Source organism: Diadema setosum, chromosome 22 (assembly GCF_964275005.1).
Source record: "Diadema setosum chromosome 22, eeDiaSeto1, whole genome shotgun sequence".
In the NCBI taxonomy this organism is placed as follows: domain Eukaryota; kingdom Metazoa; phylum Echinodermata; class Echinoidea; order Diadematoida; family Diadematidae; genus Diadema; species Diadema setosum.
The window spans coordinates 15081618-15106345 of NC_092706.1; the positions used below are offsets into that span (position 1 = coordinate 15081618).

The following is a 24728-nucleotide window of genomic DNA, read 5'->3' on the forward strand; positions in this document are numbered from 1 at the left end:
TATGGATTGATCGAGGCCCTATACATTGACACTTGTTCGATGGCCGCTCCAAGCAGGGTTTATTTTTTCAACTCACTCAAGTTCCCTTTTCCTCTTTGGGGTTGTTTCCCCTCGGAGCTTGATAAAAGTAACACTGAAGCATGCTAAAAATAATATTTACCAGGACATTAGGTTGCGATTGGTGTATACTCCAGTGCTAAAAGTCTTGACATTGTGTGACCTGACTTTGCAGAATCATTTTCCCAGGTTTTACTTTTAGTTAGCATCTGGCAGCTTTGCTCTCTCTTCTCTCTCCCTTCCCTCATAGGATTTGGGTTTACACAGTGTAGTCAGTCACCAGCCATGCCCCAAGTTGGAAAGCTACAGTACTTTGCAGTCCTCAAATGAGATGGAACGATAACTCACTTAACCCCGGGCATCGCACTGACTAATTAATTCTGCAATAACTACACTGTCATACAGCAACGCGGTTTGTGACATTGAGTCGGCGCTAGTTCTTGGCAGTTAGCAAATACAGGTCTCTCAGTGTCTCATCAAAACATGACTTGATTATTTTACAGCATGCTAATCCCCCTGACTTCAAAGGGTGTTTGCCCCCTCGCTCCAGATCAAAGAATTAGTCAGGCTCAAGGCAGAAGATGTCCCTAGCTCCAGGGATGAAGATTTGCCGATGAGACTCAGCAGCAGGTGTGGCAGTAATTCCTGATCATAAAAAAAAAAGAAAAATAGATATCAAAAATCATAAATCAACATCAGACAAGACAATTGAAGTCTCGCAACAAACAGCATTCTTTGTACATCATGGATATCATCCACCGAAGATCTGATTCATCACGCAAACCACCGAGGTCTCTACTAATTTGTAAGTTCCATATTTTGTTGTCGGTAAGTTCCATATTTTGTCATCAGTAAGTGCAGTCATTCAGAGCATCGCTGCTTAATACCAGTTTTGTTTTGCCTCACTTATCCACGAAGGGCTGGATGAGCATTGTCAGATGACTTTGGTTCCGATCTTCCCACGAGTAGTGACTTCTCTCAATCCATCTTGTCATTGATGTTGACCGGGGGGATTAGGATGTAACAATAAACAAATCAAATCTTAAAGTGATGCAAAATGAGAGGAAACTGGGGTGATCACCCAGGATGTGTTCTGACACGTCCAAAGCGGAGTCGGCGGTTGTGTTTTGATGTTGACCTCTGCAGGGTGCACTTCCTGTGGTGATCTCACAGTTTTCTGGCTCCTCTGTTGTTGCTTGGTGATTCTGACACGGCACACGCTCTGTCACATAGCCAGTGTAGATGAACTGTGCTATCAATAAATCCATTGGCTCATTTGCATTTTGGACAGGAAGTGTTGCATTTTATCCAGGATGATCCAGTTTGTAATCATTTACTCTTCTGATCCTTGTCTAAGTCCTGATTGAGAGAATGATGTCCGACTTCTTGTGATGTCTTTCTTGTGTTGATCAGCTTGTGAAATAAAGAAGTCGCAATGAAATATGCAATATTATATAATAAGAGATCCAATCTTGAGCAGAGTAGATATTAAGCCTATATAATTATGTGGTAAAGTGGTTGGCAAACTTTTTATAGAAGTACAACATGTACTGTATATATAACACATTCATGTCAGGATCAGCGTTAATATTTTCCCATGTTTTTAAATTCACAAGTAGCACTGGATTCACAAAAATAAAAACCATGCAAAATATTTAGTGGATACAGCATGGCTCTTACTGTGTCACAGCATTGCACCAGGTACCTCAAAGTATACATATCATCAACAAGCATTCCTGTGGTCCATAAGTGAATATGACACATATCTGTTATTCACCTCATGATGTCGTGCAATGATGGAGTAAATATCCAGCGATGAATGGGTTAAATAATCTTCTTCAGCAATCCCAGAGAGACTCCATTTCTCCTTACAGAGCAGAGTAATGGTCAATCCACTTTATGACTTGTCCATTGCATCCAAACCAGATATGCCATGAAGAGACCCAATCAGTATCCACTGCATTGAATGTGTCTCATCGAACATTGTCCAAATTTAGTTGGTAATGTTACATAACAGGAAGACAATATCCACTATACAGTAGGTCAACCTTGGCCTCCAGTTTGCCTTAGAAGGGTAGAATATCCAACGGGATGCATCAACTCGCCGCAAGTTTCCTTTATGATGAATGCAGACATGTCAGTGAAAACATCCAGCTGTCTTTCAGTGCGATCGTTTTAACTCTCTTGGTGCCAGACATGTAATTCCACAGGATTAATTCTGTGTGGATCCACAGGTCACACACACTGTGGCAGCTTGTCAAGGGTTAACTACAGACTTGATGTTTCATTGAGCAGTGATTCCATTGCACAGTGGTAAAGACCTGTAGAAGTGTGACTGACAGTGGGAGAGATATTAAAGTATCAGATATGATAGTCCCCTGCAGTGAAAAATTTCCGGGAGTTTTCAGGAGATACCCTCGTTGCTTTAAAACCTGTGATCCAGTGCCTGTTCTAGTCTAGATCACACTGACTTTGTTGGTTGCAGACTTCTGTGTATAGTGACAGAGAATTTGGATCATGCCATGTTTACACCACATTGCCCATTCAACTGTGTTAGCAGTACAGTGTGAAATGTCCAAAGAATCTCAATTTTTTGATAATTTTAAAGACAAAGTTTATCAGCAGATGCCATCACAAACATATGGCCACTTGTGTGATATAGAAGCATGAAATACTCACGATAGTTCTTTCTGTGAAGGCGGCAATGGGCAGAATGACCGCATATTTGTGTATTATAAATCAAAAGAGTACCCAAGATATGTTTTGTCAATGCTCACAAAAGATTTCCGACGTGCGCTGAGTGCATGTAGATTTAGCGAGTGACCGCTCAAGGCCTCCTGGCCTCAGCTCGTTTGACCATTGTGAAAGTTGCTCAGGGAAAACATGAAAGGAAACTGGTCAGACTGAATCCTTTTCTATGAGTTGTGGAGAAACACAAAGGTATGTCCACAAATAATGCAGATTTGCATTTGTGAGAATGATACAGTTCACTGCACGTGGGTTCAGCTGAGAGAGAAAGAGATTGAGACAGACAGACAGGTAGAGATTAAACCCAAGCTTTCCCCTGTTTAATCTGTATCAACCACACTGAAATCCAGTAGCTGGTGTATTTGAAATATTTTGGTTGATTTGAATAATCGGTATGTTTTAAACAAATGGAAACATAGCATCATAAGTCCAGTTGTACTTCTTACTTTTCTACTTCAGACTCACTGCCTACTTTGGCTTCAAGCAGTAAAAGCTGATACTTTGCTGAGTGAATTCTCACCATTACCAATCCAAAATTCCTCTGCTTTGCTGAAAATGGAAACTCAGAAGGCCAGATTACACATAGGCTCTTCTGTCCCATTATGTCTTTTTTTTTCATAATTTTTTTTCCATTGGATATGAGGAAGAGAAATGATCTTGAAAATAGTAAAGATGGATCTACGCCACTTGCCATTTCTTCTTAACACATAAATAAAGACATTTCCCCACCTGCCCCTGATTACGATCAGTGCACCAAAATAGCACACAGCGCTCCGCACATCAGTTTCTATATTCTGCCAAACAGACACTTGTCGCTTCCATATTTGAAACTTTCATCCATGAGCAACTATCCTAGCGTGACTCCACAGTAATCTAGTCCACACATTGCAACTAAAGGTAGAACTTTCTCTAATGTTACCTCATTATGTAGACATTCGGTGATATGTCGATATTTGGCGGACAAATGCCTCCATAAAATCCTGCGAGGTGTTTGGGTGAAGAGATTCCAGCTGACGTACAAGGCAGATGAGAACGTGGTATAACATATTATGGTGGAATAAGACTCATAGGGAGCGAAAGAATTGGAGTGCTCTCAAGGACACGGTTGGTATATTTGTGGTTCCGAGGGAACTCCAGACCTGGCAGTTGACACTGGGGTTCATCTTAACCCTGTAGGCGCCGGGCTAGACTCGGTGGGGGAGGTTGATCGATCATGGCTTTATAAATCTTCCGGTCTTGACTTTGACCTGCATCTCGTGTTGTTGTAGTTGAAATCGCTGTGGTCGTCATTAGGGTGTGGTGGTAGGATGTGGAGTAGGGTGAAAAAGAGCAATGACCACGGTAGAAACATATGGTGATGTCTCTTTTCCTCTGATCTCTCTTTCTTCCTTATATATATATATATATATATACATATACATATATATATATATATGTATATATATCTTTCTCTCACAAGCTCAGGTGATAGATATAATTCTCTTCCTTTATATCTTTCTCTCTCTATCTTTCTATCTTGATGTGGCATATCAGATGAAGAGAAGGAAAAGTAGTGCTTTCACACTTCACCACTGTTTTCTGGGGCTAATGCCCTTTGGTTCTCAGAGTGCTCATATGAACATTTGCATCCTCCCAGGGTATGTTCTCCCAGAGTTTTTCCAGGGTTTCCCAGAACTGCTGCTTATTTTCAGGCATCACATGACTCGGCAATGACAATTTTCAGGCACCATACCAGGTAACTGACAGCACTGTCCCATGAAGCGTTCCTCGTTTCCATATCACTCATGTTATAAAAATACAAAAGGAGTTGGGAACAAAGCTGTGAACATCTCAATTTAATCTGCACTGTGAAATGAAAGCTGTTGGGAAATGAGGCAAAAGACATTTGAGCAACATCATCAGCTGCATTATGATATCATGAGTCCTCAAATAGGAAAGTATTTTTGTTGTGTCTGTAGATTGTCTTCATGTATGTGACTTCTTTCCTGATTCAGTTACTGTAAAACACGATATATTCACGGCACAAAAATTTCGCGAATTGGAGCCATTCCCGCAGCATGAAATTTTCGCAAATTGCCACTGGCATCCAATGTATACTGTGTAGGCAAGAACTTCCGCATGCATTTTCATTTCGCAAATGTTGGCGCTTGCGAAATTAAAATGCACGCGAAAATTCCTTGTTTTACAGTACCATTGTCCAAAATCAGGCTGGAGTTTGCATCCTTCATTCTAAGGCTGTTGGAGTTCTTGTGTAAGTTCTGCTGATGGTTCATAGGGCATGCCGCTGTTCTATAGATGACCAGTGATTTGTTCTAACTCTGTGGAATCCATTGGTGTTTGATGTGCATTCACTGATCGAAGTAGCTCCTGAGTACCTTGCTCCCTTCAAGAAGTAGCGAAGTTGTGTGTTAGGCTTTAAGTTCTGTACTCATGACTCATTCCACCTAAAAACATTGCAGGTTAAAAATAAAAAATGATGCATATGATGATGTGCAAAAAAAAAAAAGAACTTGTTCTCAGAGACTATGATATCAAATGTTGAATACACACCAAGATTGGAAAGTTCCCAGCTGGCAGTCCATGGAGTAGTTATGTTGTTGTTTTTTTCTTTGCCAGTAAGAGAGTCAGCAGGGTACTACCAGGTACATGAGCTACATGCGATACCTCAGTTGACTTTCACTCAGTGCGTGGTCCTCACAAATAGGCAATAAGTAGAACCAGAGGCAGTACTACTCACAAAACACACTATCAGAGGCATTTAGCCGGGGAGTTACAAAGCAGGGAAGGCAATACATCCACATTGTGAGTGGCACAAAACATGTTGACATCGGCTTCAACATCAGTCGGAGTTAAAAGCCCGGTATTGACGGTGGCTTCCAGGCACCGCGCATGATTGAGTATGAATGCCGAGCGCCCGATTTGTGGGTGCAACATTCCAGCAAATCGTGTGAAGAAAAAACAAAGAAATCATCGCTGCCCTAGTTGTGTGAAATCAAGAAATCTACAATAACTCCAAACTCAGATTACAGGGGACTCACCTTAATCCGCATGCATGTGGCCTCTCTACTTGTTGAAGTTCACAACATTGATAAAGCTTGCCAGTACAATAAACCGTGCTTGGAATCTACAAGTACACCAGTCTCAAATGTTTGGTTTTCTGTTCCCCGCATGTTTACATGCACCCTGCCACCCCGAAATTGGTACCAGGAGAAAGCGGCCCTTTACAGAGCTGAGGAGTTAAGCCCACTAATTCTGTGTACACCACTTTCTGTCTATTTGTCATGCAGGTCATATCGTTTGTACACGTTGTAGTCCAATAGGCTAAAAACAGACCACCCCTATCACTATTTACGCTTTGATTATTTCAAACAGACCATGTTAAGAATCATTATCTTTAACAATAGCGCAGACATGCATGAGGAATATTGCCACAATTTCATTTTTTCCATCATATCTATTTTCCCCAATTGAGATATGACCTTTTTTTTTTTTTAATAAACTTGTCATCACAGCATTGGGTTAAGATCATGAACAATGGAGTCTGGTATTATAGACTAGATATTAATGGGGGGTGGCCCATGGCAATTTCATTCATGCAAAATTTCGCTACGCTCCATTTATGACTCCATATGATTTGTTACTAGGTAGTGTAGTATGGTAGAAGTGGTGATGCATTCCTCAATCTTGTCCTGCTGCTAGGCAACTGCCTTTATCCAGGAATATTGGGTTATCTTGATGCAAGTTTACTTTCTTTGCTTGTCATAAACTTGTGAAACATCAGATATTGCTTCAGAGTCGCTGGAAAAGTAATCATCATTTTACTGATTGCACAAAATAATATGAGCTGCCCTCCACAGACATTTGCATAATTTATTTGCAAATTTTGAAGAGCTGCTGAGGAATATGTTACTATGTCAGCCACAATTCCATACAGTGATATTTACTCCCTTGCAGTATAGGGCTTTTTATTATAAATATTATTTTTGTGTGTGAAGTCTGACAATTTTCTATCTGAATGAATCTTATAAGATTCAATTAGTCATCCTCATCATTAACCAATTGACAGCTTTCTGTTGATCTAAATTATTTATGTTTGTATACATTACATGTGAAATACTAATATCCTTATACCCACAAGTCTTGTAATGCATTTATTTCTGCATAGATAACTTTATTCCAATGGTACTTGGTAGGAAAAGTTATTAATTTCCTTTACTGTTTTATGTGTCTTTTGTTATTAGGTCTAGTTGTGTTTTGGCTACTGCTCAATCAGAAATCATCCCATTAAAGTATACTGCATGTATTTACAGAAACAATGTATTTTCAGAAACAAGACAAGAAGACCTTGCAAGTCTTTAGTTTCTGCTATGTGGCGAAACTCTGATAAAAGAATGAGAGCCATAATGTAGAGCTTGAATATAAGGGGAAAATATGTAATCAGAGCTAAAAATCTGGTGTTTATTAAACCACCAAAGCTAAATTAGATATGACAGGTACATGGATAAAGATCCTTTGAGGATGAATTGAGTAGCACAAGGGTTGTTTTCCACATTACTGCCCTCCACCTTACAAAGTCTTCCAATTACAGCGAGGAAGTGAGTTATGTTGTCACGGCGACAAAGCATCCCATTTTTTTTGACGGGGAACATTAATGAGTAAGGTTAATGAATGATGCGAATGATGAGAGGCACTGTCTGATCTTATCTGTCGCCTAATCTGTGTGATGCAAAGCAGAAGCGAAAAATGTTTCCCCTTGAAATACAGGTGTGTACCTGCAGGGCAGTTATCCTTGTCAAACTGTCATCGAGAATGTTATCTTGACTATCAATAATGTGCCGATGAACTCTATGCCATAAATAATGTGCCAATGAACTCAGCAAAATCAGTTTATCCCCCACAGTCTCACAGCATAACATGCATATTCAAACAGTTTGCAATTTGTATGGTAAAGGAAGATCAGAAAGCCTCTTTGATGACCATACATGAACCTTCATTCACTGTTTTCAAATGTTTTATGACAGATAGATTGATATTATCTAGAATTATTTGTCAATGTGATGGGAAAGAAGTACATGTACTTAATCCTTCCCCTCAGACTAAAGTTGGTCATAATTTTTCTGTTGAGTAGGGCCTGCTTTTGTTCTGTTGCACTCACCATTGCCTGGATTTAAAACATAATGTAGGTCCTAAATGTAAACTGATGATGGTTAAAAAGTAACAAATTTGGAATAATCATTTGCAAAGATTTCTATTTTGTCATAGGGGGTGAAATATTGGAAAGTGTATGAAGCTCTGTTAGTGAAGGCTGCAGACTAACGTATCAATGTGTAAGCTTGCATTATAGGTTTTTCAGCTGTGTTTTTTTTTTTTTAACAAAATTATGACACATACATTTTTCATGTCAAAGTGTTGATCTTCAAGGAAATTCTTGTCCAAATCTTAATTCCACAAAATATAAAGCCGTTTTCTGCTTTAATGTTACTGCTGAAGGAAGCCAAAGCTTTGCGATATTTTGCAGATTTTTGTGTTCCTGAAGAAGATCTCTAAGCTTAGCTTACAAATCCATAGGGAGTCGTCTGTCAATTCTCAGTCTTTGAAAGGAGTTAGCTGTCACAAAGCTTACTATACACTTGGCTTAAAGTTAAAGCTTGATAAAATGAATATGTTCCTAGTTTGTTGTCCACTCAAATAGTGTATTATCCTTTTCATATATGTTACTTTTATATTACATGTATCTCTCTACATATCTTTCAGTCACTCTCTCTCTCCCTCTCTCCCTCCATATCTCTTTCTCTCTCTTTCTCTCTCTCCCTCTCTATGTTTATAATATATGGTATGTACACTGTATATATATATATATATATATATGAAGAGTTTGTTTGCAAAACCCGATAAGTCCATTTTTGAAGATTTTGAAGTACAGTCTCTGTCATAAAGTACAAAATAATACCTTTTAAATGATATATTGTTCACTACATATAAAGGTACATTTTTGAAGTTATGGTCAAAAGAAGCAAAAAATTTCTTATTATTTTCTTTATTTTTCTTGACCTTTAATCGCAAATATCTCCATTTGACAAATATGGACTTATCGGTTTTTGCAAACAAACTCTTCATATATATATATATATATATATATATATATATATATATCTTGGTCCATCTACTTTCTATCTATTAACCTGTTTACCTTCCTCTATATATTTGTATCTATCTCATTTTCATTCTATTTTGCACACTTTCTCTCCTTGTCACTGTTTCTCCCCCTCTTCCTCCCCTTCCCATTGTCTCTTTCTTTTTCTCCCTCACCCCACGTGATCATCCATCACCATTTTTCAGGTGTGCCGATGAAACAAGGATTTTGGTAATTGAGTCTTTGCATAACAAGAACAAGTCCTTCAGTCATATTTCCTTGACTTGTTATTTTCCCCTCTCTACGAGACAGCAGTTTGGCAGAATTTTACTTCTTTGATTTCTTGGTTATGGACTGAAAACATTAAATTCCTGTTTTGAAGCATTGTCTTCAAGCATGAATGATATGTTCCTGTTACTCAAACTTCTTCCTGAATCATTTTTGTCACTTTGGGATGTTTATACTCTAATTCACTCAGTGATAATATACTTTTTTAGCCATACTTTTTTTTTCAGAGTTGCTTGCTCTATGCGAATGCAGCTCCTAATGTAATTTCATTTATTAAACTGTGCAACATTTTTTCACAAGCCCTCTGTTCAACCATATGTATAGCCATCTTCATCAAATACTGGTTGTATATCTACCTCTCATACCATATATGTTCATTTCATTAAATCTTCACTATTGCCTTATTCATGTACTCCATTTATCTATATGTTCATATTCATTCATATCAGTATGTGGTTGTTAACTTTTCTCAAAGTTCTTCATCTTTGATTCTCTCCTCAACCCAGGTTTGGGCCTCCTCTGCTTCTCCATCCAAAGTGCCCATGGCATCTCAACTCTTAACATCTCTACTGGGGTCAACTTCCAGTGGCCAGTCCTCAGAACTGACCTCTTTGACCAATATACACTCGGTAAGACTCAGATCTACGGAAAAATTCAATCTACTAGCCTGTAAGCAAAATAGTTTGAGAATACTTAATACTTGATGAGGTAATCCCTCTTGCAGCTCCAAGAAGCTATACTAGGATGAATCATATTATAGATTTCAAGTTTTTGATAAATGTATTCAAGACACAAAGTAAATAGATAAAATGAATAACTTGTCTCTATAGCCCCATTGATGATATATCCATAGATTTGAATATATACCTGGTCCTTACTCTTCAGTCTGTGTGTAAAGCATAAAACCCAATACAAATTTCAATCCAGCCCAGTAAAATACACAGAGTTAGATATTTGATAGACTACATGATGTGTAGAAAGTGTCGAGGTCATTGACCTAATGGCCACAGAAATTTCACACCTCAGAGCTTCTTCATTATCTTTCCTGCCTTCTTGCAACGAGTAATTTCTTCACCCAAACTATCCTCTCAAATGTCAGTAAGAACAGGTAATAGTGTCTTCCACTTTCACTTTCAGTGTCATCTCAGCAAATTGTGGGATATTTTTGGTCCTAATAGTCCCTATCATTTGATGGCATATGTTTCAAGTCAGCTCGCAAGGTGTCAGTTCATTGTCAGTGCTTGTCAAGTTTTCCCCAGGATTCCTCTAACTAAAGTCTATCCAGCTTCAAGGCCAATTAGGATCAGAATTGTACCTCCGCTTTGCACCCATAATTTGTTCAGCAGACCAACACAGCCCTGGGCTATAGGATGTCAGTCATAGTGGGTTTTGACACAAGTACATTCAGTGTAGATTGAATTCTTTTTGTCTTGGAATCAGGAGTAGATTGATGATAATTGAAAGTGTGAGTGATCAAAACTGTCTCAGCTGTCTAGGATGATTTGGTTTTAAAACAAACCAGCAACCATTTGTCTTAACCCATTGAGGACGGGCTGATTTTGCTGCAACACGCATTTCCCATAGACACCTGCCCGAATATACTCGGGACTTGTCATCAACGGGTTAACAGATCAGGCAGATTTGCCTAAACCTAGGTCCTTACAGTAGATATGACTTGCATCGGTTTGCGTGGAGGAGTAATTGTGGCTTAGTGGATAGGCCCATAGACTCTCTAACTGGACTTCGCTGGTTCAAGTATGTTGGCAGCAGTGGAAGAATCCTGACACAGGGCACTCTGTCCTCATTACCTACTTCTTCGGAGGGGACTTACGGTTGGTTGCGCGCTTACACACATTTAATCACTTTCTTTCTGTGGCCACAGGCCATGAATTTAAACTCACACTGAACCCATTTTCAATTCTTCAGTCTTCAGGGAAATTAATGCTTCCTTTTGAATCCATTTTGTCGATTTCCATCAAGGTTTTTCTCCTGAAGGATGAAATCATGACATGAAATAATGAAAATGTCTATCAGTTCCTGAGTATTGGAACTGGAATGAGTCCAGATCAGAATAATGCCAAGTGACCTGGGAGGAATACTGTCATGTCTTGTTCCATATATCTGTATGCTCAGGAGAAAAATCATGTTCAAGTGGCAATAGAGGTTGCCACTTCATAACTACTAGTATCTCAGGCAAGATGTGTTCATAACCTGAAAATGTCCAGTTACATGCTAAATATATCTTCTGACAAGCAGTAGGGAAGTATTGAACAAGCAACTATTTTCCAAGGCTAAGATCATTCTGGGGATACATTTTATTTACGGTCACTCTGTATCATACCAGTTGAACCTAGCAGACAGAAAGAGAGTTTATAGTTTCCGAGAACAATTAGTTGCCAATTTAAAGGCAACAAAAATTATTTAAAGGCGCTAAGCCACCAAAAATTAGGACATCAAAGATAAGATCAAGTAAATTTTCTCCTATCACTACTTCATATTATATCAGGAAGGAGAAGAATAACTTATCATCACTTCTTAAGCAATAATGATAAAGGATGATAGTCTTTAAAACATTAGGCCAGTAACATGCCGGGCTTTTCTCTTTTTTTTTCTTCTTCTTCTTCTTCTTCTTCTTCTTGGTTGAAATATCTTTTTCATTAGTCAGTCTTTTCATTGAAAATAACATATTTGTAATCTTTGTATCACATCTTTGAATATTTTCTTCATACATAATCTTGCTAATGAATTTGTTTTTAATAATACATTCTGATAATTATGGTCGACAGAGAATGGACTGCTTTATGAGGGAATAACCACTACATTAAGTAGTTGTGGATGTGATAGTGATGATGGTAGCAATCAACTGTAGATTTTATGGATATCATAATATGGCAATGTTGTCTCTGTCAAAGACTGGAAATGTAAGAAATGGGGAAAACAAGTAATAGATGAAAAGAAAAATGTGCATTAATTGTTGCTTCAAAGTAGAATAGTTTTTTCTTTGGGGAAACCCCTCAAAATACTTAAATATAAGAATTCAACTCTTTTACTAGAAAGTTATATTTCTTCTCTATAACAAGGATTTGGTTTTATAAAGCACATTTGCAAATGCCTGTTATTTCTTTTTTTCTTTTCTTTTTTTTTTTACAAGAGGAATGATTTCCCAGGTCCTTATGGATGTGCATATTAATTCCTAATGACATATGCACACAGTGAAAATCTTGTGTGTTGGTAAGTTATGTTTGATGTAGAATTACATTGAAAAGTGTTAGTTTGTATGATACAGAATTGTTGTTGTTTTTATTTTGTGTGTGTTTTTTTTTTCTCTCTCTCTAAATATATCTGTAATAAAGATGCGGCTGACCCCATCATTCTGCGCCCCAGCCTGGTCAGTCTGCCAAGTCTTCCACAATGGCTGAAGTTCGTTCAACCCGATGCAAGCTCGGACGGGACACTCTATGGCACTCCCGAGGAAACCAACGTTGGAGATTTCAATCTGGAGGTGTGTACGCTTGCCCCTCAAACATCTCTCTTTCTCTCTCTTTCTGCTACTATTGCTTCCACTTACACATCCCTTTGAAATTGACACACCTGCTGTAATTTCTTGTCTAAATTCGATCTCTCTTGTTTCTTTGGGCAAACAAAAATATGTTGCTGTGTTTTGGGGGAAGGAGATCCATAAATGAATAATCCCCCTCACCCTTCCCGACATTCCAAGGGAATATGATATTAATCGGTTAAACACCCAATCAGGGTATCAAAGGTCATTCATAGGTCTTCCAAAGGGCTTTTTACACTTGTAAATTTTTGCTTAGCCCCGGACCAACTGTGGGGCTAAGGGGGGGCCCTAGCCCCACCGTTGGTACGGGACTATCCTTAGCCCACTTTCTGTTTACACTCGTTTTTGCCAAAGTGGGCTAGCCCCACCGATAGTACGGTACTATCTGGCCCTGCAAAATAGCAGGGGTTAGCACCGCAATTGCGGTGCCAAGCAAGTGAGTGTAAACAGAACGAAAAAATAATCCTGGGCTAAGCGACGGAGACGAAGTTCGACCCTCACTGACCAATCAGAAACGAGGTAATCAAGTGCTGCCGGTGCGTGCGTGTACGTGTACAGTACACAGCGTAATTATGAATATTCATGTGGTTTGGAAAGTCCGGGGCTAAGAAATACGAGTGTAAAAAGGTCAGTTTTCTCCTTAGCCCCGGACAAGAGATAATACGGGACTAATTGGCGAGTGTAAAAAGCTGAAAAAATTGGTACGGGACTAACGATAGTCCTGGGTCAAGGAAAGTCCGGGGTTAAGAAACAGGAAATGCCCGTGGTGTGTGGTCAAATTTTTGGCATCACCAAAGAAAACGCAGTGTCTTATTTCTATTTCAATTTTAATGTATTCCTTTTGATTTCAAATAGATGGTAAGTAAGCATACTTTGTTTGCTGCTTACTTGGTGTACTCTCCCTGGAGATCAGTTCATATAAAAATATGCATAAAATTGCAATCTGTATAACACCTTATGGTATGTTTTAGGGCAATTGCTGAATGTTGCTTTGAGATTGATGGCAACTAATTTTAGAGATGAGATTCCTGTTTGGCCACCTCCCAATTTCCATCTAATTCAAGCCATGGAGGACTTCTGGTATCAATAAACATGACAAAGTCCGGTAAGGCATTTGCATGGGAATACATCCCACTGTCTTTTCCCCTCCTTTGAACACTCAAGGCATCCTTTATTTCTGACAGATTTTAACTTAGTACTTTGTCAGTGGTATCCAATTTCATTTTGACTCTTAATGTCACATCGTTTTGTGGCCGTACTGCTGGTACTTGCACACTCAGGGAATTGCTTTTAGGTAATTAGTTAATTATTGCTTCAGTTTCCTACCCACATTTTTTTTATTTTCTCATAAGGGAGGTCATTTTTCATCAACATCAGCCTCATTTTTTTTTTTTCTTTGTAAAGGCAATTGGAAGGGCCAAGTTGAGGGAAGGCCAAGTGTGAGAGAAGAAGAAAAAGAAGAAATTGATGTCAATCTAGTCCATTCCAGGCCAGTAGACAAACCCAGGGTCCTGGTAGGTGATGTCAACTTTGACATTTGGGCCCCTCCCACTTGTACATCTCTCCAGGAAATAGAGATACGTGGCATGGAAGGGCGAATCTGTCATCGGTCCAAAGGAAATGTTTTGTAAATGATGTCATAGATGCAACAAGGGCGATACCCACCAAAACCTCTCAGTGCACAGGTCAAGCTCAGATTCTTGTTTTTGTTGTTGTGTTGTGTCAGCTTCCATGATAATGATTACACATGAAGATTGAATTATAAACTAAAGATGAGGTAAAACATATTGCTTCATCATTACGGTCATTTTTCTCTGATTTATTTCCTTATATTTCTTTAGCTTTGATTTTTTTTTTGAGTGCAGAAAATAAATTTCAGTGATCCTCTGTTAGCTCTTAAAGCCAGAGCAGTGGAACTAATGATGTTTTACAAGCAAAGTCTCAAAAATTAGATTCAGTAGGTTTGATAATCCCGCCGTATGAAATTTGTCTGCAGATTAAAATCTGGCATTCCTTCCATCCCAAGGCAGGCTTCGTCTAGCTCTAGCCATCACCATGGCAACATTCTTCTTCCTCCTCCTCATCCTGTATTAATCCATCCTCTAAAAGATGCCACTTGTGGAGGAAATACAGGGTATCTTGTCTCGGTCAAGCTAGATATTAAATTAGAAACTCCATGTTATTCCCCTTTTCCCAGCTGTTGACAGATTTTTAAGCCCCCTAGACTTGTCCACCTCGTTATTTGTGTTGCTGTTGTTGTTTATGAAAATCAAGTTTTCAAACTTATGTTTGCTCGCTTTATATTATTGCCGTGTATTTTTTCTATTTTTTTAATGAAATAGCACACTTTGTTTTCTGGCTTCTTCATTCATTTGCATAATAGATGCAAGACAATATTTAATTGCATTTTAAGGTGATGTGAATAACAATGACCTCAAATCCCTGAAAAAAAAAAAAAAAAAAAAAAAGGTCCTCACCAGATTTAAAGAATAAGTCATTGAGCCTCCACTAAACTTTTTTATTTTTATTTTTATGATTTTACTCGGTTGGAAATAGATAACATCTTCTGTGACTAGTCATTTCTTCAGTAGCTTATCTGGCAATACATCAGGAGTTTGTTTGTTTGTTTGTTTGTTTGTTTGTTTGTTTGTTTGTTTGTTTTGTGTGTTTTGGGGGAAAAGCAGCAAATGGAGGAAAATGTTAAAAAAAAAAAGACTTTAACAACTTTTGTAGATGAATTAAATGATTTCCAATGTGGCAACTGAAAGGGGAATCACTGAATATGTGGTCTTGTCCTACTGATTGAACAGAGGCATTTTAAAGGCTATGACGAAGAATATATGACAAATGTGACACATAAAGTCATATTCCAGGAAGGAAGATATGACAGAAGTTTTCATCCGGATGATATTAAAGTGTCCATTTGTGGGAGCCAAGTTATGCAGTCATGATTCCTATTAAGGGGATTAAAGTTTGCAGTATAGGCAACTATATGAGATGAAAGAGGATGTATGACTGGAAAGAGGGGTGTGGGAATCGCTCTACCATACACAATTGATGAGAATGGTTCATCTCCCATGGCGACCGCATCCATGACTCTGATGATGACGATGGGTTGTTGGTTGTTGTCAGGGAGAAAGAGGAAACAAAAGTGCCTCTCAGGAAATGAAGTCAAGTTTTTTTAGGTCACATTCATGAGATTCATATGTCAAAAAGGACACAGAGGGTTTACCTAGATTAAGATTCCAAGAGAGATTTTATTGGATTTGAAAAGAGCATACTTTTAAAATCACAAAGCATGAGGTTTGTTGAAGAGAATAAAGCTATTGATTGCTGTCATAAGAATATGAAGAATCTACCAAAAGTGACATCCTTAAGCTCTCTTGGCAGGATACCAAAAGTTGATGATTGATATGGTGCAAAGAAATGTGATTAAAGATACAAATTTGCTGTGTTCTTACTGTCATGAGTTTAGTTTTGTTTTGTTTCAACTCACTTTTTTTAAACAGAATTCTAACTTTCTTCACTTTATTTATCAGTGCTCATGTAGAACCCTTGATTAAAAGAAATGGTGTGTAGAAATAGATTTTGAGCACATCATAAACGATGGCAGACAAACTTAAAGATTAGTATAATCAAAATTTGTCATGCAATTTGTTACTTTGATGTAGCATGTGCAGTGCAGCGCCAAAGTGTGGGATATGATTTTGAAATAGTGAACTTCATGTGCTATAAATTGAATTGAATTGAGATGACATCTTTTCCCTCGTCTTCTTTTGTCCGTAGATCGTCGCTCTGAACACAAAGACATATGAAAGTTCAAGGATACTGAGTTCTCTCTATGTCCAGGAGAATCCAGGTATAAATTTGATCCTTAAAGGACAAGTTCACCTTCATAAACATAGGGATTGAGAGAATGCAGCAATATTAGTAGAACACATCAGTGAAAGTTTGAGGAAAATTGGACAATCGATGCAAAAGTTATGAATTTTTAAAAATGTTGTGTTGGAACCGCTGGATGAGGAGACTACTAAGGCTCGTGATGTCATATGAGTGCAACAGTATAAAGAAAATGTAAAGAAAATTCAACATATTTTCACTTTTTTTCGCATAATAAAAGAGCACTTGACTTGCCTCTTTCTAAAGGCAATGGGAATAATATTACCCATAACATATGTCAGTAACGAGTCAAGGGAATGTGTACTTTTTTTCAAAATATGAAATTTTGTGAAATTCTCTTTATATTTTCCTTATGCTGTTGAACGCATGTGACATCATACACTGCAGTAGTCTTCTTATCCAGCGGTGACTGCACAAAAACTTCATAAATTCGTAACATTTGAACGGATTGTCCGATTTTCCACAAACTTTCAATGATGTGTTCTACTAATATTCCTACATTCTCTCAATCCTTATGTTAATGAAGGTGAACTTGTCCTTTAACTCTTTCTGTGCCATGTATTTTGAAGAGTGTGTACAATGCCATGGGGTCTTCTATGCCAATTTGCAATCAGAGGACACAAAGGATTAAAGAAGAATTTTAAGGTTCTACCTTATACCACCCTACACACAATGCCGACACACATACACACACCCCTAATATGAATTTGTTGTCTTGTGGACTTTTTGGTAGTTTCTTCTTCTTTTTTTTTTTTTTTTTTTGCATTTCAGGTATTTTGATTTTTGCTTTAGGCATCATTTTGTAAGGAATGGGAGCATTATTGGAGTCATCTCCACCAGGATTGATAAAATTTTACTGCCGATTCAATATTTAAAAAAAAAAAAGGTTCTGAGGATTATTTACAACATATTGCTTCAAACATAGATTACCAAAAATGTGTATATTATTTGCAAATATGCTACATATGTACATTTCAACAACAACTACAGTTAAAAAGATTTGTCAAGGCTATTTGCATCCAAACTGACCAAGTGGCCAACTTCCAAAGTTTGTCAAACTATATCCCACAGGAAATCAAACATGAAGTATGTCATGTTTATCTTGTCTAGACATGATCAAGTCTCAAATCCTGTCCTAGCATAGGGAAGGAAAGAAGGTGGGAACTGTGGCCCACTTTGGTACATTGATTTGGGCTGATTGCTTGAGGTCAGATCATAATTTTGTTTGCTGATTCGCCATTTTGAAGATCCAAATTAAATCAAAATAAATCTAAATGAATCTGCTCCAAGAAGGGTGTACAAGTGTATATTATTCTTGCGGAAATCTTAATGTAGATTTAAGTCTTATATCACAGATGTCTGCACACAGCTTACACACCTAGCATCTGTGAAAATCAAATTTGCATGTTTGTTCTTGTAACAGCAATGAAATAAAACTCACTAATATGATACTAGTTTCAACAAACAGTCACAAGTAATGTAGGCTGAATGCTGATAACAGCTTTAATATCATACACACCACTCACATCCAGCTTTCATTGTCTCTCAGAAATAGAAGAAGTCATTTCAGTTCAAGAATATAATATTGTCACATTTGTCATCAATCCAGGAAGTATTCAGAATCCACCCCTTGTCCAGAACTAAATTCTACCTCTTCCAAATTTGGACCACTCTATGGCAGCTCTAAAGCGGTTGAACTTTTTTTTTCCTCCTTTAGTTGTCAATGCAGGATGTATTAAGTATCAGGTCCATTGACCAGAACTGAATTCCACCCTTTCCAAATTGGGATTGTTCTATGGTGGCTGTAAAGGAGCCATACGTCAGCAATCAAACGTGATATCGCCATTGACATGATCTGACTGGGAGCGATGTGATTCACTGTGACTGCCTCAAAAGACTCCTGCAAAGATTATGACTTCTGTTTTTACTCCCTGTAGGGTACAGGGAGTGGTTATACAGTAAACATTCAACCAGTGACACAGTTTTTCTCCTGGTGTATATGTCAGTTATTGGCATTATGCATTAGTCATTCGTTCATTTCCCTCTGGGGAGCAGATGTTGTGTTTTGCTTTTAACTCCGAGTGTTAGATCATGTGTTGATGATGAATCTCTTGACAGTTTCAGTGACGTTACTGTCAAGGTAGAATATCTGTACAGAGACATAAAACCGGGAAGATGTTGCAGTGCTCTGCAGGGGATTTTCAATCCTCTGTGACTTTTTTGCTATCAGAAAGTATGGTTGTGGTAGATTTCTTTGTGACCTAGAAATTTAGAAGAGTCTTGCTTCCTCCAGATAACATTTTTTTTTTCCATTTTGTATAAATAAGATATGTACAGTCAACCTCTTTATACACATTTCACACAAGTATGGAATGCATTCTCTTTCTTTGAGATGAGTCGCTTTTGACACATGGAAAGCATAAGATATTTTCAGATGCTCCTTAAATCTTTGGTGAAGAAGGATAAAATGAATATTGCTCGTGTTATTTTATTCACATACATGTTCATATACATGTAATGGTGTATGTACGTGTATGTATACATGAGCATTATATTATACAGGTTGTGATACATCATATCATGTACAGTTTGTATATGTATGCTTATATAAACAAAATGAAAGAAAAACTCTTTTGATATTTACTTTGTGATTGTCTGATATCGTAAACAACCTATGGAACTTAGTTTTTCTAGAAAGTTACATTTAACTTACCAAAACAACATTTTTTCTTCTCTTTCTTTGTTTTTGTATAATTTTACAAATGTTTACTGGTTTGCAGTGTCTCCAGCGGTCTTGAGTAATTTCTTCATCTCCAACCAGAACGTGGCAGACTTCCTGTCTACCCAGGTACAAGAGGACTTTCTATCTGTGGTGGCATCTCTCTGGGGTCAAAGGTCAGGCCTCGTCATCCAGTCCCTGACGTCGGCCAAAGACTTGGGTCTGCCCGTGCCCCTTAATCCCGATCCATCTCAGAAATTTGGGTAAGGTTTGAAACATCATCAAGGATAGCAGTCATCTATCGTGATTAAGTCATTCAGGAACTCATTTTAATTTGTCTTTTTATTTGTGAAGTCTATAGCTTTCTAATTTCAAAGATCTTTCATACACTGTCTCTACTCCAGACTTAACAAAACTAATTTACCCAATTCTTGCAAAGTCTGAACATGATTGTTTAAATTGAATAATTCAAACAACTCAGGTTTCAGAGCCAAAGGTGAGCTTTAAATTCATTTTCCATAAAAAAAAAAAGCAAGTAGATGTTCCCCAAGGAAAGTGTAATTGTTGCTGCTCATCCTTTGGAATGAAAGACAACCATGTCTCCAAACATCTTGTCAATGATCAGTGTTTGTAGGTGTATAATGAGTAGCTGGCACTCAATGAGGCATTATTTGTTGGGTTTTATATAGGTTTTTACTGCCTTTTTGCTCCAGCCCATTTTTTCTCACAATCAACATAATCTTAAGCAAATTTACCCTGGTATCATTTTAGTACTTCACAGTTGCTTTCTAAGCTATGTTGTTGCCTCTTGGTTAACTTCTCCCAAACCCAGCCATAATGTGGTTTAAAAAAAAAAAAACAACAACAACAACAAAGAAAACAAATTCATGAAATTCTTCCGTCGAGATGTTTTCATTTTAGGGCAATTTGTCAATCAGTTGCAAAGAAAACAAAGTTTATCAAATATACCAATTTCCTTTAAAAGGGTATTGTGCATGCAATAGAGATAAGGATTACACACCACTGAGAATACAATGACATGATTCCTATGAACCTTTTGTGTACTTTGAATGCCAATTGTCACAATATTCCCCATAGCATTGTACACACTGTCTGAAGTCCCTGGTACAGAGAGGGTTAATAATGGTTTCACAAGCAACATTCATATACGATAACATTAATTAAAGTTATTTTGCACAGACAGAACAGCATGCATACAATGTAGTTACCTCCGCCAAGGGAGGAGGTTATGATTTCCTTACTGTTTGTTTGTTTGTTTGTCAGTGTGCAAAATAATTCAAAAAGTTGTTGACGGATTTGGATGAAGCTCGAAGGAAAGGTTGAGAATGATACAAGGCATAGATGATTAAATTTTGGTAGTGATCCGCAAATTTTTAAGGATTTTGTGAAGAATTTTCGATATTTTGGCAGGTAGGGTCAGTGAACCTGGAGTTCAAGCTGCGCATTTTTGAGGTTTTCATACGTGCACTAAAGTGCGTGCTCTAGTGTTTCCGTGCAGCTGAGGGTTGATGACATAACAAAAGACTTCTATATTGGGAATTTGGGCGATTTTCAGCATACATACGTATGGATTAAAATCACAATCTCTATGGAGAACAAGGTCATTGGTGGAAATTAGCTCCTTGGCGGAGGTCTGAGCTCTCAGAGTGCTTCTCTAGTTCCCAATCCCATCATGGCAAGGGATTCTCTTGTCTGCAGTTAACAATTTTAGTGTAATTTTAATGTCACTCTGCAATAAGGTCATGTTACAGAATAAAAGAGTAGATCTCTGTGTGAGTTTTGTTTTGTTGATACCTCTAACCTGTATTGTGCAGTTATCTCCCACTTCTCTGTTCAAAAATGTGTCCTTCAGAATCTATTAGTTCTGTCCTTGACATCTAAAGTCGATTTCTCATTTCAGCAAGAATAGCAGAACTTCAGGTAAACGTCAGACTCTTGTAGGCAGATTGTTTGTTTTAATACCTGCCATTTACTGTCTCCATAGATTTCTTACACTCCTTTGATGATGACTTGTGACATTTATTTTGTTCTATCCTGAGTCTTATGGTCCTTGGAGGTGGAAAAGAGTGTCTGGGTTGTTAATTTCCTTCAGAAACACCTTGCGCTCCTCTCGCTCCTTTTCTCTTCCCACCTGAACTAATTCTTACACCGGTCTGAATACCTCTGCCTGACTATCAAATCCCCTAGGGGGCGCTGTAGCTCTGTCAAATTTTCTAGGCCGATTTCCTGTTCCACAGTAACCTGTCCGTGGGAGAGCGGTCAGTTGCAGGTGAGATGACCGCAGTGGACGACTTGTCCATTGCTTGTTGTCTGTGGACCAGGTGTTCACTTTAGAATATCACATTTTTTTCCGTATTGGGTTCCTTGGGAGATATTATCTGTTTGCGATCACTGAATCATGTGAACCTGATGTAAGATCAGTTTACCTCCATATTCAAGATTGCTGAAAGAAAACTGAGATACGCAACATTCATTCTTACGTTTAATTCATCAAACTTGATATTGGAAGATTTTCATCGGACCCAAAATCCCCACTATTTGCAGATTAGAAGGCCGGGGCCATTCTGACCACTTATTCTGCTGAAAGAACTCTTAAAGTATTGAGTGATGTCAGTGGTCTCCGTACTTGTACTCTTTTGGCTTCATTTGCAAGCCAGGATTTGACATATACCATTGGCTGTTGCCAATTTGACATGTTCAAGAAATTAGAGATTGCATGAATGCAATTGCCTCATCATTCCCACTTGACTGGGCCATGCCATATTGAGCAAGGGGTCCCTGTATACCAAGAGATAGGCAGACATATTGAGTCTTACATTTTTTTCTCCATTCTGTATCAGTCTCTGTAACATTTCAAGAATTACAGAAATTCAGTATTATTAAAGCAGAGGGCATCCGTATCAAATGCCCAGAGACACAGACAAGCAAAAATAGATTATTTGATTGTTTCATTGTCTCCTACAGAAAACTTAGAAGGACTCCTGAGGATGCAGAGTTCTGTATAGTTACCTAAAAAAAAAAGTGATATTAATACTTGTTAAGTTTTTATTCAAATTAATCTCAACTCTAATCATTTCTCAGAGGCAGACTTAAATCCTACTTTTTTAATTATGTTTATAGATATAGAATCCACATTTGTTCCCACAAGCTTTGCCATTGTTTCACACCTTTTTCCTGTCTGCAGATTTAAATTCAGCTATTTCTGTATCTTTCTTCAAAATTTTGGCTCCTCTGCAATTCCATTTTTTCGATCTGCACTCCGGAGATTTTGCCGGAGATACCTATTTTTGCACAATTTTTGCACAGTTTTTGTAGTTGTCATGGTTGATATGATCATGCCACACATGGTGTGTGCTTTCTCTGGATACTTTGTCTGTGTTTTAGGTTGCTGTTTTGTTTCGAGGGGGGGGGGGGGCTCTATTCCTCACTCACTGTTATTCTGCACAGTGATGATCCTGATTTTGTTTTTGTTTTTGTTGTATAGGGTGCAATGACATGAATACAAGGTAACATGATCATTAACACATAGCATGCCACCGTTGTGTTTACAAGCACACAATAGAGTACCACTTTCATTTTGTGTGTGTGTGTGTGTGTGTGTGTGTGTGTGTGTGTGTGCAATAGGAAGACAGTCATTGTCTGAGCCTGTTAATCTTTTCAGATTTCATCATATTTATGACTGTTCCCATTGTTATGGTAATTTCCAAGCATCCAAATGTTACTTAGATGCCTGTTTAGACATCTTTGGCTGAAGTTAACCATTGTTATTTATCCTATAATGTGTGTAAGTCTCCAAATCAGTTGGCACTATTGGAAGGATTAGCGTCTTCAAACAGAAACATGTAAAAAACTCAATGAGCACACTATTTGATTGTTCATACTAACATCAGAAATTGTACAAAGCACTGCAGTTAGAAGAACAATGTGGAGGGCTAGCCAAGCTAATGTAATACTTCCTTTAGATTGGAAGTACTTTTGATAGTTTGCATGGGAATGAAGTAGGAGAAGACATAGAGGATGGCTGTATTCCATTTAGAAGAAGACATGTTTTGTTCTGTGGTCCCCCTCCTATTTTCATTGTTCATCAGTTTTGGTTGATTTTCAGCAGTAGACTCAAGGTTGGAGTGAAAGTAGTATCCAATGTATGAAGTGATGAGAGGTATGTGTTGACTATTATGTAATTTCCTGTTTTTTCTCTCCATGATTCGTCACAGTTTCTTTCCCTTTATGGTTAATTTGTGTTGTAGAAGTATTTCGTAGAAGAAAAAAAGCTCCTGTTGTTTTGTTTTTTTTTTTTCTTCAGTATGTTTTTTACACCTAGTCCTGTTTCGCGTATTTCTTCCATTTGTTTTCTGTATAGACATTGATGGGGAAGGGATTTACACCATTTTATTTCTATATTAAAGGACAAGTTCACCTTCATAGACATGAGGGTTGAGTGAATGCAGCAATATTAGTAGAACACATCAGTGAGAGTTTGAGCAAAATTAGACAATCCGTTAAATAGTTATGAATTTTTCAAGTTTCTGCTCAGTCACGGCTGGATGAAAAGACTACCATAGCTTGTGATGTCACATGAGTACAATGATATGAAGAAAGAATAAAGAAAATTCAACATATTTCCATTTTTTTCGCATAACAAAAGAACACTCGACTTCTCTCTTTCAGAAGGCAGGGGGAATAATATTACCCTTAACATACGTCAGTAGCAAGTTGAAGAAATGTGCACTTTATTCAAAAAGTAAAGTTTTGTGAAATTCTCTTTTTATTTTTCTTATATAGTTGTACGCATGTGACATCATACACAGAGTAGTCTTCTCTTCCAGCAGTGACTGCGCAGATACCTAAAATATTCGTAACTTTTGAACGGATTGTCCAATTTTCCTCAAACTGTCACTGATGTGTTCTACTAATATTGCTGCATTCTCTCAGTCCTTATGTATATGAAGGTGGACTTGTCCTTTAAGTATCATGCTATTGAGCTCTAAAGTTTCGGAGCTGGTATGTAACAATGGTATCAAAACATAAATGAAGGAAAAAAATACAGTGTATTTGCTGGATCCGGAAAACAGCCTTTAGGCTTTTTTGTAGATTTATATATTTAACTCCATAGACACAAGATATGGTGTACATCATAATCCTGTCCAATTCTGTAAATTCTATTCTACATATCCCTTCTTTGAGGTAATTGATCGAAGAATAGAATTTGCCTGCTTCAGGACTTAGGGTCAATATCATACTATCTGAGCTTTCATAATGCATGATGGACATCTTGATGAGGACAAACAATGCAGATTAATATA

General features: G+C 37.8%; 1 protein-coding gene across 1 annotated transcript in view; it reads left to right on the plus strand.

Annotated features, from left to right (window-relative positions):
* Positions 1-24728, plus strand: part of LOC140245448 (epsilon-sarcoglycan-like) — a 107774-nt gene that overhangs the window by 20590 nt on the left and 62456 nt on the right. The window contains exons 2-5 of the mRNA XM_072325027.1: positions 9733-9855; positions 12580-12728; positions 16572-16644; positions 19466-19667. Coding sequence (XP_072181128.1) covers positions 9733-9855; positions 12580-12728; positions 16572-16644; positions 19466-19667 — 547 coding nt within the window. The remainder of the gene's footprint in view (positions 1-9732; positions 9856-12579; positions 12729-16571; positions 16645-19465; positions 19668-24728) is intronic.